Raw genomic sequence first — 12,758 nt, forward strand, 5'->3', positions numbered from 1 at the left:
GATGCATTACGGCAGGCTTGGGATCTGTGGATCTGAAAAAATGGGTCAGCAGGGGAACACCTCAAGGAGTTGTATTGTCTTCTCTACTTTGGAATATAGCCAATTACCATATATTATTGTCTCTTGAAGGGGAAGGTGTAAAGTGGTCGCGTATACTGATGACGTTACGTTACGTTACAATTACGTTTAGGGGAATGTTTCCCAGCACTCTAAGAGATATATTCCAGGAAGCTCTACGTGCAACAGCAAAATGGGCTACCGAAAGTGGTCTAGGCGTAAATCCGTGCAAGATCGAAATAGTTATTTTAAGCTGGAGATAAAAGTGTCACCTGTCTCTTTGGGAGGAGAGTATGCTCCATTTACAGAACGCGTAAAATGCCTGGGTGTTTTGCTGGACAGGAAATTGAACTACATATCCAACATTTTGAAAAAAGGAAAAAGGCAACTTTTGTCCTTTACACCTGCAAGAGAGCCATTGACAAAAGTTGGGGGCTTAGACCGCATGTCATGTATTGGGTATACACTGCAGTTGTCACACCTATAATGCTATATGGTGTTGTGGTCTGGTGGACTGTGTTTCGAAAGTCCACCTTCTGCTCAATACTTAACCGGATCCAATAGATGGTTTGTTTGTGCATCACAGCCGCACTGAGGACTACACCATCTGATGCACTGAATTTAATACTACATCTTATTCCTCTGGTCATTGTGGCTCCCCTGCCCTGAGGTTAAGGGAGTTTTCTCATTGCTCATGTGGCGGCTACGGACACTGTTATCCTTGATACAATATCCGATGTTGCAGGCAGTATGGATTACACCCTACCTGAGCCGCTGTTTGATAAAAATTACCGTACCACTATTCTTGATAGAACCGATTGGAACTATGATATCCCTGATAACAGAAGTTACATAGACTTCTATAAGAATGGTTCCAAACTATATGACCAGGTGGGCTTTGGGGTGTATTCTAAAGATCTAAAATTGGTCATATCGGTAAGGTTACCTGACCACTGCAGTATGTATGAAGCGGAGATTCTTGTAATTAAGGAAGTGGTGGAATGGCTATGATAAAATGTCATTACGACGATTGGCATATATATCTTCTCAGATAGCCAGGCAGCCATTAAATCCCTGGAGAACGTATTTCTGAACACAAAAACCGACCTCGACTGTCGCAGATCTGTCAACGAGATGGCTGAACAGTTCAAAATTCACCTGTTCTGGATGCCGCGGCACAGAGATATGCCAGGGAATTGTAAAGCGGGCGAGCTTGCGAGACTAGGATCTACCTTACACATGCCAGTGAAACATGCAAGTAAAGTTTTCTGGACCAGGGCCGAAGGGCAACAATTGATAGATGGTCACAAATAGCGGGCTGTGCGCATTCCAATACTATGTGGCCTAATCTAGACTTGAGAAGGTTTACCGCTGTGCAACCACTGGCAAGAACAGACGTCTCAGTGATTCTGTCCTTCATGACAAGTCACTGTCTAATCGGAAAAACATGCTGACAGACTGAAGGTTGCCAGTAACGACTTTTGCAGAAGCTGTGAGGACATAGATGAGGAAGAGACTGTATAACACTTTCTGCGTGTGTGTCACGCACTGGCAGTCAGAAGGAGTTCCACTTTAGGTTCTCTTTTCTTTGAGAACCTGTCTGATTTAGCGGATGTGAACATTGGCGAGTTGTTGGGCTTTTTAAAGCGATGTGGATGGTTTAACGGTTGGAACTATAAGGCATCTTCCTTCTTCTGTTCCTGTGGTATCACAATGGGTGAAAACGTCTAAGTGAGTCTGATGGCGGACTGCCTTTTAAACCTAACCCCAACCTACTATTGGTGTAGGTCGTTGGTGATTGCAAATGGCCCATATCGGTTTAGATTTGGATATAGCTCCCATATAAACAAATCTCCCGAGTTGACATCTTGGTTTGGTTTTGGATTTTCCTTTACTTTGTTTCGATATATTCCTAATGGTTTCCAATCCGATAGATTACTCTTTTGTAATAACCCTTTTAATAATACATACCTCGTAATTTGTCCAATATCAGAGGGTAGAATTCTTTGGCTGTTGAATTGTGTGGTTCATATTGTAAAACTGTTAGCATGTCAATGAGCGAGAAGGTCGACATTTTTGTTTGTTTGCCCGACAGCAAATAAAAGAAACGTGATAAAGAAAGTAAAATATGATTTAATTAGAAACGTTGTTAATATTGCCTTTTGTTGTTTGCTGTTTCAGCCAAATAATGAGCTTCTCGTTTTCAATGTTTTGACAGTTTTTGAGATTAATTAAAAATGACACTTACTTAGTTTGCAATATTTTAAAGCTTTTTTATAATCCTTGAGCATTACTGATGACAGAAACTAGAAATGAAAAATGGGAGAGAAGAGAAAACAATTAAATATTTATTTTTACCCCAGAAAATCGCTAAAATTAAAAAAAAAATAATGAGAGTCCTGTTTCTTGTAAATATTCAAATTCAAATAAGTAAAAAGGCGTTAAGTTCGACCGGGCCGAACTTGGAATAACCACTACCTCGGGTACATATGTAAATCACCTCTCATCAAAATCCTGTGAAAATTGCATATCTTATGTCCCACAGCAGTTATATCGAAATACTAATAAGTACAAGTCATTGTTCAATTGTGTGTAAAAAACCATTCTGAACCATATACGACACGGATGTCGAAAAGCCTAACATAAGTCACTGTGTCAAATTTCAGTGAAATCGGATTATAAATGCGCCTTTTATGGGGCCAAGACTTTAAATCGAGATATCGGTCTACATGACAGCTATATCCAAATCTTGACCGATCGGTGCCATATTGCAGAAAAATGTCGAAGAGCCTAACACAACGCACTGTCCCAAATTTCGGCGTAATCGGACAATAAATGGGCCTTTTAAGGACCCAAAACCTTAAATCAAGAGATCGATCTATATGGCAGCTATATTCAAATCGGCACCGATCTGGGCCAAATTGAAGAAGGACGTCGAAGAGCCTTACACAACTCACTCTCTCAAATTTCAGCGATATCGATGAGTCCAAAACCTCAAATCGAGAGATCGGTCTATATGGCAGCTATATCCGAATCTGAACCGATCATGGCCAAATTGAAAAAAGATGTCGAAGGGCCTAAGATAACTTACTGTCCCAAATTTCAGCAAAATCGGATAATTAATGTAGCTTTTTGCAGACTCAAAAACGGCTGAACTGATTATCTTGAAATTTTCACATATTGTGTAGGTTGGTCTGGAAGGAAACATAGGCTATATCGGGAGGGGGGCGGACCCTCCCCCTTACCTCAAACGTACTACCCAAAAATGAAAGTGGACCGATCGGGACAATATGGGATTCAAATGAAAGATATTCAAGAGTAGAGTACGAATTTCATAATAAAAGTTGGGTCCAAGTACCTGGGGGCCGCCCCAGCCACAAAACCCCTTCAAATAGGTTTATTTGACGATAATGACAATATGGGACTCAAATGAGAGGTATTCGGGAGTAGATTACGAACATGGTTAGGAAAAAGAAATAGGCTTTATATTTTTTGATAACGGAAGGGGGAGGACCCTCCACCGTTACCCCAAAAACACCACCCAAAATTAAAAGTGGACCGACAAAGACAAATGGGTATCAAATGAAAAGTATGCGGGAGTAGATAACGAATCTGGCATACAAATTCATGTCGAAGTATAAGGGGTCACCCCACTCCTACAAAAACGCCCAAAATGGGCATATAAGCCAATCACGGTTTTCTCGAAATTCGAGAAAGGTAGGGAAAAATATGCTATACAAAAAATAGGCTATACAATTTTTCGGTATCGGAAAGGGGACGAACCCTCCCCCTTATGCCAAAAACGCAACCCAAAATCAAAAGTGGACCGATCGGGACAATATAGGTAACAAATGAAAGATATTGGAGAGTAAAATACGAATATGGTATTAAAATTTGAGTCTAAGTACCCATCGGGCCGCCCGAACTCCAAAACTCCCCTTATGCCAAAAAGACAACCCAAAATCAAAAGTGGACCGATAGGGACAATATAGGTATCAAATGAAAGGTATTAAAGAATAGAATGCGAATATGGTATTGAGTTTAAGTACCCATCGGACCGCTCCAACACCAAAACTGCCCCAAACAGACATATTGGACGTTCATTTCACTATGGGGCTCAAATGAAAGGTATTCGGGAGCAGATTTCGAATCTGTCATAAAAAACCATATCGAAGTATAGGGGGTAATGCCACCCCTCAAAAACGCCATTAGACCCATTATGACTATATGATACTTGGCTGAACCGATTTTCTTAAAATTTTCATAGATTGTGTATGTGTTTAAACTCAATAATAAGGGACCTTTTTTTATAGCCGAGTCTGAGCGGCGTCCCGCAGTGCGACACCTCTTTGGGGAAATTTTTTTAAATGACCATGCATGGCATTGTCTCGCAAATGTTGAAACAGCGGGAATAAACACCGCTTTGTCCGATGTTCTCGCCAGGATTCGAACGCATTCAGCGTCATAGGTTACAATGACACGAATTCTATATATAAGTGGCCACACCCTAAAAAGATATTAGAAAGTTAAAGAAGGCGCAGCGGAGCGGCGCTCTAAACTGTGTGACCCCTCTTTGGGGAGAAGTTTTTACATGGCATAGTACCACACAAATTTCGCCAGCATTAGGAGAGGATAACCATAGATGAAATTTTTTTCTAATGTTTCCGCCAGGCTTCGAATCCATTCACACCAAAATCAAAAACTTGACACGAAATTAGTAAAAATATTTATTAGTTGTGCCTTTTATATCATCTCATGATATACAATTTTACGTAATTTAAAAATTTTCTTGAAATTCAAATTTTGTTAAAACTGTAATATTTTGTAACAATTGTACTAAAGTTTGTTTTCTGAGTTTAATGACCATTACACTGCTATGTTTCCCACATGTTTTTCAAAATGTATTGTTTTTTATGTTCTCCATTCCACATGTTCCACTCAAAGCCATTTCACTTGGTCTACAAAGCAATGAGGAAAGTTAGAGTATTTTAAACATAAATGGTTTTTGTTTGTTTACCGCAAAAGTTTACCCCCTCATAACTTGTATGAGGAGTTTTGTGAACATTAAAAATTTTCAGCATGAGCTATTTTCTGGTTCTCCCTTTTATAAATTGGTTTTAAATAATTTCTTTAATGTAAAATAGGGAGAAAGTAGCTCACAGTAGGTAGTATGTCCAATAGTAGTATAGAGAAATTTCAGATAATAAATCAAAGCGCGTTAAGGTAGGTCGGGCAGAATCCACGCATGTGACAAGTTCTTGAGTTACTTTTTCAAATATATAAGAGCTATATCAAGTTATAGACCGATATGGAGCGTACTGGTCTTGGGTGTCAGAAGTCATAGAAAAATACACCTCCAAAATTTAGGCTAATTGAGTAATAATTGCGCCCTTCAGAGGCTCAGGAAGTCAAATTGGGAGATCGGCAGCTATAACTGGTTGTGAGCCGTTTTGGACCATACATGGCACAGTTAGTGAAGGTCAAAATTTAACGCTACATGCTAAATTTCAGCCAATTCGGATAGTAATTGCGCATTCTAGAAACTCAAGAAGTCAAATCAGAGTACCAGTGTTAGCATAGAATAGTTGGTAGTCGATATGGTTCAGTACACAAACTTTGTTTCGGGCCGTCAATGGCTTCTGAATTAAGGCAATATGAATCTTGCACTTGTTGATTTTCTCCATCAGATCAGTGTGTAGCTGTCTCGCTCCGGTGGAGGTTTACTTGGATGACCTCAATCATTGGTACTCCATTAAATAGGCTTCTTGGGAGTGGGTGATGTTCTAGTCGTCCGCTCCCTGTTCTTTAGACTGCACTGACTTTCCTGTCACGGCACTGCCTCATGTTTCAGTATTAGGTTCTTTGCCTATCCTAGTCTTCCGAATCTTGAGAAAGTCGGTAGTGGTTCCATAGTCGGGTCCCTGATCGTTAGGCTGTATTGGGTTTCCCATCCCTGCATTGACAGATGTTCCAATATTAGGAACTAGATTATCCTAGCCTTCCCAATATTAAGAGAGTCGATGGTCTGCTTCATCTTTAGTCCGGTTGAAATTTGGTACATATTGGTAGTTCTCATACCACATTCCACCCAAATAAAAGTTATTATAAGCCCAATAGATCGCTACATTCGGCCGGGCCGAATCCTATATACCTTCCACCGTGGATCGCATTTGCCAAGTTCTTTGGCCTATAACTCTTTATAGACAAACAAAGGACAATGGATAAGAATTGCTATGCTATTTCAACTATACCAAGTCATGAACCGATTGGGGTCATACTTGGTTTGGGTGTTGGAGACCAATGTGGAATTCATTGTGCAAAATTTCAGCCAAATCGGATAAGAATTTTTATGGGGCACAAAATAAAATTGGGAGATCTATAAATATGGGAGGTATATAAGGTTATGGACCGATTGAGACCATAGTTAACACGTATATTAAATGTCACACAAGAAGTTGTTGGGCAAAATTTCCGCCAAAGCGGATGAGAATTGCTCCCTCCAGAGGCTCAAGAAATATTATTGGGAGATAGTTTTATATTAGAACTATATCAGATTATTAACCGATTTGAGCCATACATGACACAGTTGTTGATGGTCAAACCAAAACACATCATGCTAAACTTCAGCCAAATCGTATAATAATTGCGCCGTCTAGAGGCTCACGAAGTCAAGATCCAAGGTCGAATTATATGAGAACTATACCAGGTTATGAACCGATTTCAACCATACTTGGCACAGTTGTTGACAAACCAAACACATCATCCAAAATTTCAGCCAAATTTGATAATAACTGCACCCTCTAGCGGCTCATGAAGTCAAGATCCGAGATCGGTTTATATGGGACCATACTTAGCGCATTTGTTAATGGTCAAACGAAAACACTTCATGCAACATATCAGGATAATAATTGCGCCAACTAGCACCTCAAAAAGTCAAGACCAGAGATCGGTGTATGTGGGACTATATCAGGTAACGCAGGTAGGCCACCGTAGCGCATGATGTTGAACGCCTGAGTTCGAATCCTGGCAGGAACTTCAGAAATTTTTTCAGCCGTAGTTATCCCTTCCTAATGCTGGCGACATTTGTGAGGTACTTTGCCGAGTAAATACTTCTTCCCAAAGAGGTGTCGCTCCGCGGCACGCCGTTCGGTCTCGGCTATAAAAAAGGAGGTTCCTTATCATTGAGCTTCAAATTAAATTGGACAGCACTCATTGATTTGTGAGTAGTTAGCCCCAGTTCCTTAATGGAATGTTCATAGGCAAGTTTGCGTTGCGTATATGAGGTTATGAACCGATTTGGATCATACTAGGCGTATTTGTTGATTGTCAAACCAAGACTCAAGAAGTCATGATCCGAAATAGTTTATATGGGAACTATACCAAAACAAGGACCTATTTGGCTAGACAGACAGACAGGGAGACGGACACGGCTACATCGACTAAGAATCTCAAGACGATGAAGAATATATGTACATTGTTGGGTCTCAGATCAATATTTCGATGTTTTATAAACGGAATGACGAAATTCGTATACCCCAATCCTATGGTGGGCGGGTAGGTGTTTGAGTATACTAAACCTATCCCAAGATTTGACACATTAGGCCCCTAGAGACCTATTTTTTTTACGATAAGCTTTTTATATCTTACACCATGACTGTGATGCAGGATATTATTATACCCTACATCACTACTGTGGTACAGGGTATTACAATTTTTTTAATTTGTTTCTAACACCCAGAAGGAAGAGATATAGACCCATTGATAAGTATGCCGATCGAATCAGAATCACTTTCTGATTCGATTTAGCTATGTCCTTCTGCCTGTTCGTCTGTCCATGTTAAGACGCCGCAATTTTTATCGGATCGTCTTCAAATTTGGCACAAGCATTTTCTTAGAGCTGAGAGACGAAGCTTATTGAAATTGGAAAAAATCGGTTCAGATTTGGATAAAGCTCCCATATATATTTTCGTCCGATTTGGACTAAAGTTGCAATTATATCGTCATTTGTAAACCAATTCTCACGAAATTTAGCATGAGGGATTATTTTATAAGTCTCGACATTATTGGTTAATTTCATAGAAATCTGTTCAGATTTTGATACAGCTCCCATATATATGTTCGTCCGATTTGGACTAGTTTTGCAATAATTTGGTCAGTTGCTTACCGATTAACACGAAAATTGGCGCTTAGGATTCCCTTATGACTCCTGGCATTGCTATTGAATTTAATAGAAATCGATTCACATTTAGATGTAGCTCCCATATATTTTTTCGTCTGATTTTGAATACTCGATCTTCAGAAAATTTGGCACGAAGGTTACTCTTAAAACTCTTTTGATGACTGATGAATTTGTTCAGTTTTAGATGTAGATCCCATATATATGCATCTGCTGATTTTCACTTTTGAGGCCTTTGCTAACCCATTTATCAATCGATCTTCTCAAAAATTTGCAAAACATGTATGGATATTGCACTAACGCGGTCTTTTGCTAACCGATTCTGAAACTGATACTAAATGGTACCCTACCTCCTACTAAATGTAGGGTCTATCCTGCTTTTGTAACATTTTTTGCAAATGTTCTATAGACCCCGATCATTTCATAAATCCTAGGTCTTCTCCCAAAGTGTAACTCAGTTAAATGTTCTGGCTTAATCCGTTAGAAAATACCGAATAGTACCATTGTTATGACTAAACTTTCTCTCATTTTAGTAAGACAAAAATTCTCTCACCTCTGCTAAGAACTCTGTTGGCGCTGATATGCTTTCATCGGCATCCGTATATTCGGATAGACTTTGACTTAAATCCTCATTGGAGAGGGATGTGGGTAGCACTGCACCAGCGCCACCTGCTGCTGCTGCACAGGCAGCATTGCCGGCTGCATTGGATGCTGCAGCCATTAAGTTGTGTATATTAGTGGGGCTATTGTTGATATTGTTATTATTGTTGTTGTTGTTATTGAAATTATTGTTTATATTTGTAGGTATATTGTTGTTGTTGTTATTATTATTATTATTGTTATTATTTATGTTGGTATTGTTTATTAAAATTGTTGTTGCTGTTGTCGCCGCTGCTGCTGCCGCTGTCGTTGCATACACACCGTTGCCATTCGACTCATCCATGAACAGTAACTTTTTGAGTCGCACAGAGAGAGGGAGAGAGAGAGAGAGAGTGCAGTTCGATAGTTCGCAAGGCAAGCAACAAAAATAATGAATGAGAGAGAGAGAAGAAAGGAAAAAATATTTTTTAATTAATTTTCTGTAAGAAATCCAATTATCCTTATAGCAATTTTTATACCATATTATTCATCTCTCTCCACCTTGTTCTCCTTCGTTTGGGGTACTTACATTCGACATGTTTCCTTTGATCTGTTGCTGGGCTCTGGGCTCCTTTGCTGCTCGTTGTAGGTGTGCGTGTATGATGGTCTGAGCTGCTGGCGTTGTACGCTTCAACACTTGCCATAAATTGATTTTCTGTTGTATTTTCGTTTTTGTTTCAATAGCTTTGATTGGTTTTCTACAGACAACACCTGAAATTATTTAAAGATTTATTTGAAATTTTAATTTTGTGTGTGTGGCCCATTTTGGGTTACTTTTCCCCTCCGCTCCGGTTCTATTTGTTTTTACTTTTTCGTTTGCTTTCTTTGTGGTGTTTACATTTCCAGTCGAGTGAATTGATGTTGTGTGGCTTTTTAAGCAGATCCTTTATTTTATTTTTTTGTTAAAGAGGGGTATGCTTTTTAGTATATTTGTGGTGTTTGTGCCTTATTTGTTTTAAAAGTTTTTTTCTTTTTATTTTTCTTGCTCTTGCATATGTGACTGTGAGTGTTTTGTAGATAATTTCAGTTCTTACGTCTGGACAGATACAAGTTTCAGTAGATTGTCTGAAAAGAAAAACGAAAAATAGAGAGATGGACAAAAGTACTTTAATTTTAGTGCATCACACTTTGGGTGATGACAAAACTTTTCAATTGACATTGTAAATTACTTAAAATTGTTTAATACAAAGGAGGAATTTTTTCAAAAGTTTATTTTTTATTAAATTGGAAATAAGTAATGTACTCGATGAGTGCCGGAGTATGATAGGAACAAGTTTGGAAATTTGTTCCTTTTTTTAATGATTTTGTACTTATTCATATGCTTGCCAAGGATGGCCCTGCCCATGCAGTAGTCAAATTTTCAACACATGTTTGTTAAAAGCAAACCTTGTTCTGAATATGTGCTACACATATAAAAAAGCGATATTTTTATATTTTTAAAATGAACCGCTAGTTGAGCCACCCTGGGTGTCATAAGGGAGAAGGGATACAAAGGAGTGGATTTAATCTATTAGCGCTGACCCCTTGATTCCATTGTTCGACCCAAAACCCAACGTTTCATACGAAAGTCATGCTTCTACCATTGAACTGCTCACAAATTAGTGAGCAGGTAAAATCATGTAATCTTTTGGTGGCATCGCAGTCTGATGAGGATCCTGGCAAGGCCGAAATCGCGGTTATTGTAGCCCGCCCCTTTAAAGGATTTTTGTTCTTTTGTTTTTATACCCACCTCCGAAGGATGGGGGTGTATTCATTTTGTCATTCCGTTTGGAACACATCGAAATATCCATTTCCGATACATTTTTGATCGTCGTAAAAATCTAAGACGATCTAGCCATGCCTGTCCGTCTGTCTGTTGAAATCACGCTACAGTCTTTAAAAATAGGGATATTGAGGTGAAACTTTGAACAGATTCTTATTTGTCCATAGGCAGGTTCAGTTCGAAGATGGACTATATCGGATTATATATTGATATATATATAGACCGATCCGCCGATTTTATGTGTTAGGCCCATAAAAGCCTCATTTATTATCCGCTTTGTTGAAATTTGGGACAGTGCGTTATGTTAGGCCCCTCTACATCTTTCTGCAATTTGACCCAGGTCGGTCCAGATTTGGATATAACTGCCATATAGACCGATCTCTCGATTGGTCTTGGGCCCATAAAAGGCGCATTTATTATCCTATTTTGTCAAAATTTTGGGACAGTGATTAGTTTTAGACCCTTTGACATCTTTTTTAAATTTGGCCCAGATCGGTCCAGATTTGGATATAGCTGCCTAATAGACCGATCTCACGATTTAAGGTCTTGGGCCCATAAAAGGCGCATTAATTATCCTATTTTGTCTAAATTTGGGACAGTGAGTTGTGTATGGTTCTTCGACATTCTTATTCAATTTGGCCCAGATCGGTGCAGATTTTGATGTAACTGTCATATGTTCCGATCTCACGATTTAAGGTCTTGTACCTATAAAAGATGCATTTATTGCCCGATTTCGCCGAAATTCGGGACAGTGAGTTGTGTTAGGCCCTTCAACATTCTTATTCAATTTGGCTCAGATCGGTTCAAATTGGGATATAGGTGCCATATAGACCGATCTCTCGATTTAAGCTTTTTGGCTCATAAAAGGCAAATTTATTGTCCGATTTCGACGAAATTTGGGACAGTGAGATGTGTTAAGGTCTTCAACATTTATTTTCAATTTGACTTAGATCGGTACAGATTTGGGTACAGCTGCCATATAGACCGATCCCTCGATTTAAGGTCTTGGACCCATTTAAGACGCATTTATTGTCCGATTTCGCCATAATTTGGGACAGTGATTTGTGTTAGGCCCTTCGACATCCTTCTTGAATTTGGCCCAGATCGGTCCAGAGTTGAATATAGCTGTGTGAACACAGAGGCTACCTACTACTTCATGTCACATGTCTATAAACTCACAGAAAAATTTATTTTACAATTGGACTACTAATTTCGTTTGCCAAATATCATAATTATTCTACATTTAATACGAGAAATATTGTTGTTGTTGTTCTTGAAGCAATAACCTAAAATTCTTTTATGTTATTTTAATGTGATGTCATAATCAAGTAAAGAAGAAAAACGCCTACATTTGTTTCCGTAATTTTGTACCCACCACTATAGGAGCGGATATATTCATTTTGGCATTCCGTTTGCAACGCATCAAAATATCCTTTTACGACCGTGAGCCCGTTTGTCAGTTGTCTTAAAATTGTTTGTTTGTCAGTGGAATTAAAATTTGGCATGCAAAATGCAAAGGCATTCAATATGGGACTCAAATTAAAGGTATTTAAAAGTAAAGCACGAAATTGATATCTATTTTCGTGATCAAATGTCTAAATGGCCGCCCAACCCCAGAACACCACAAAAGCCGGACATATTTATCGATCTTGGCAATATGGGGCTCAAAAGAAAGGTATTTGGAAGTATTGGGTTGCCCAAAAAGTAATTGCGGATTTTTTTAAAAGAAAGTATCTAGTTATGTTCAGCTAATTTTACGATTTTGGGACTGGTTTAGGGGGTTGGGGCGCCCCCCTATTTCTTGGACCTCATTTTTAATGTCATATTCGAAGTTTACTCCCAAATACCTTTTTAATTGTGTCCCATATTGGCATGATCGTCCAAAATGCCTATTTGGAGCGGTTTTAGGTTTGGGCAATTTTGGACTTGGATCGGTCCCGTAGATTCTTAGACCTAATCTAAGTATTCATCACTTGATACCCATATTGTCATGATTGGTCAGTTAACCTATCTGGGGTGGTTTTAGGGATTAGAGCGCCACCCAGATACTTGGACACAAATTTTAGTTTAATATTCGTAATCTGCTCTCAAATATCTTTCATTTGAACCCCATATAGTTATGAT

The 12,758-nt window shown here is 38.9% G+C and overlaps 2 protein-coding genes across 3 annotated transcripts in view; one reads left to right on the forward strand and one right to left on the reverse strand.

Annotated features, from left to right (window-relative positions):
* LOC106092197 (nucleoporin Nup43) overlaps positions 1-12,758 on the forward strand; it is a 65,530-nt gene that overhangs the window by 43,480 nt on the left and 9,292 nt on the right. The gene's annotated exons all lie outside the window — the stretch shown is intronic.
* LOC106092194 (myb-like protein H) overlaps positions 1-12,758 on the reverse strand; it is a 133,858-nt gene that overhangs the window by 7,955 nt on the left and 113,145 nt on the right. Inside the window, exons 3-7 of one of the 2 annotated variants that reach the window (XM_059363582.1) lie at positions 9,647-9,937; positions 9,402-9,583; positions 8,787-9,185; positions 2,306-2,363; positions 2,029-2,097 (exon numbers count right to left, since the gene is read on the reverse strand). In XM_059363582.1, the coding sequence (XP_059219565.1) occupies positions 2,029-2,097; positions 2,306-2,363; positions 8,787-9,185; positions 9,402-9,410 (535 nt within the window). In that variant the 5' untranslated portion in view covers positions 9,411-9,583; positions 9,647-9,937. Of the gene's footprint in view, positions 1-2,028; positions 2,098-2,305; positions 2,364-8,786; positions 9,186-9,401; positions 9,938-12,758 lie in introns of both variants that reach the window. The other variant, XM_059363581.1, reaches the window with a different exon arrangement.

This window comes from Stomoxys calcitrans, chromosome 2, assembly GCF_963082655.1.
Source record: "Stomoxys calcitrans chromosome 2, idStoCalc2.1, whole genome shotgun sequence".
NCBI lineage: Eukaryota > Metazoa > Arthropoda > Insecta > Diptera > Muscidae > Stomoxys > Stomoxys calcitrans.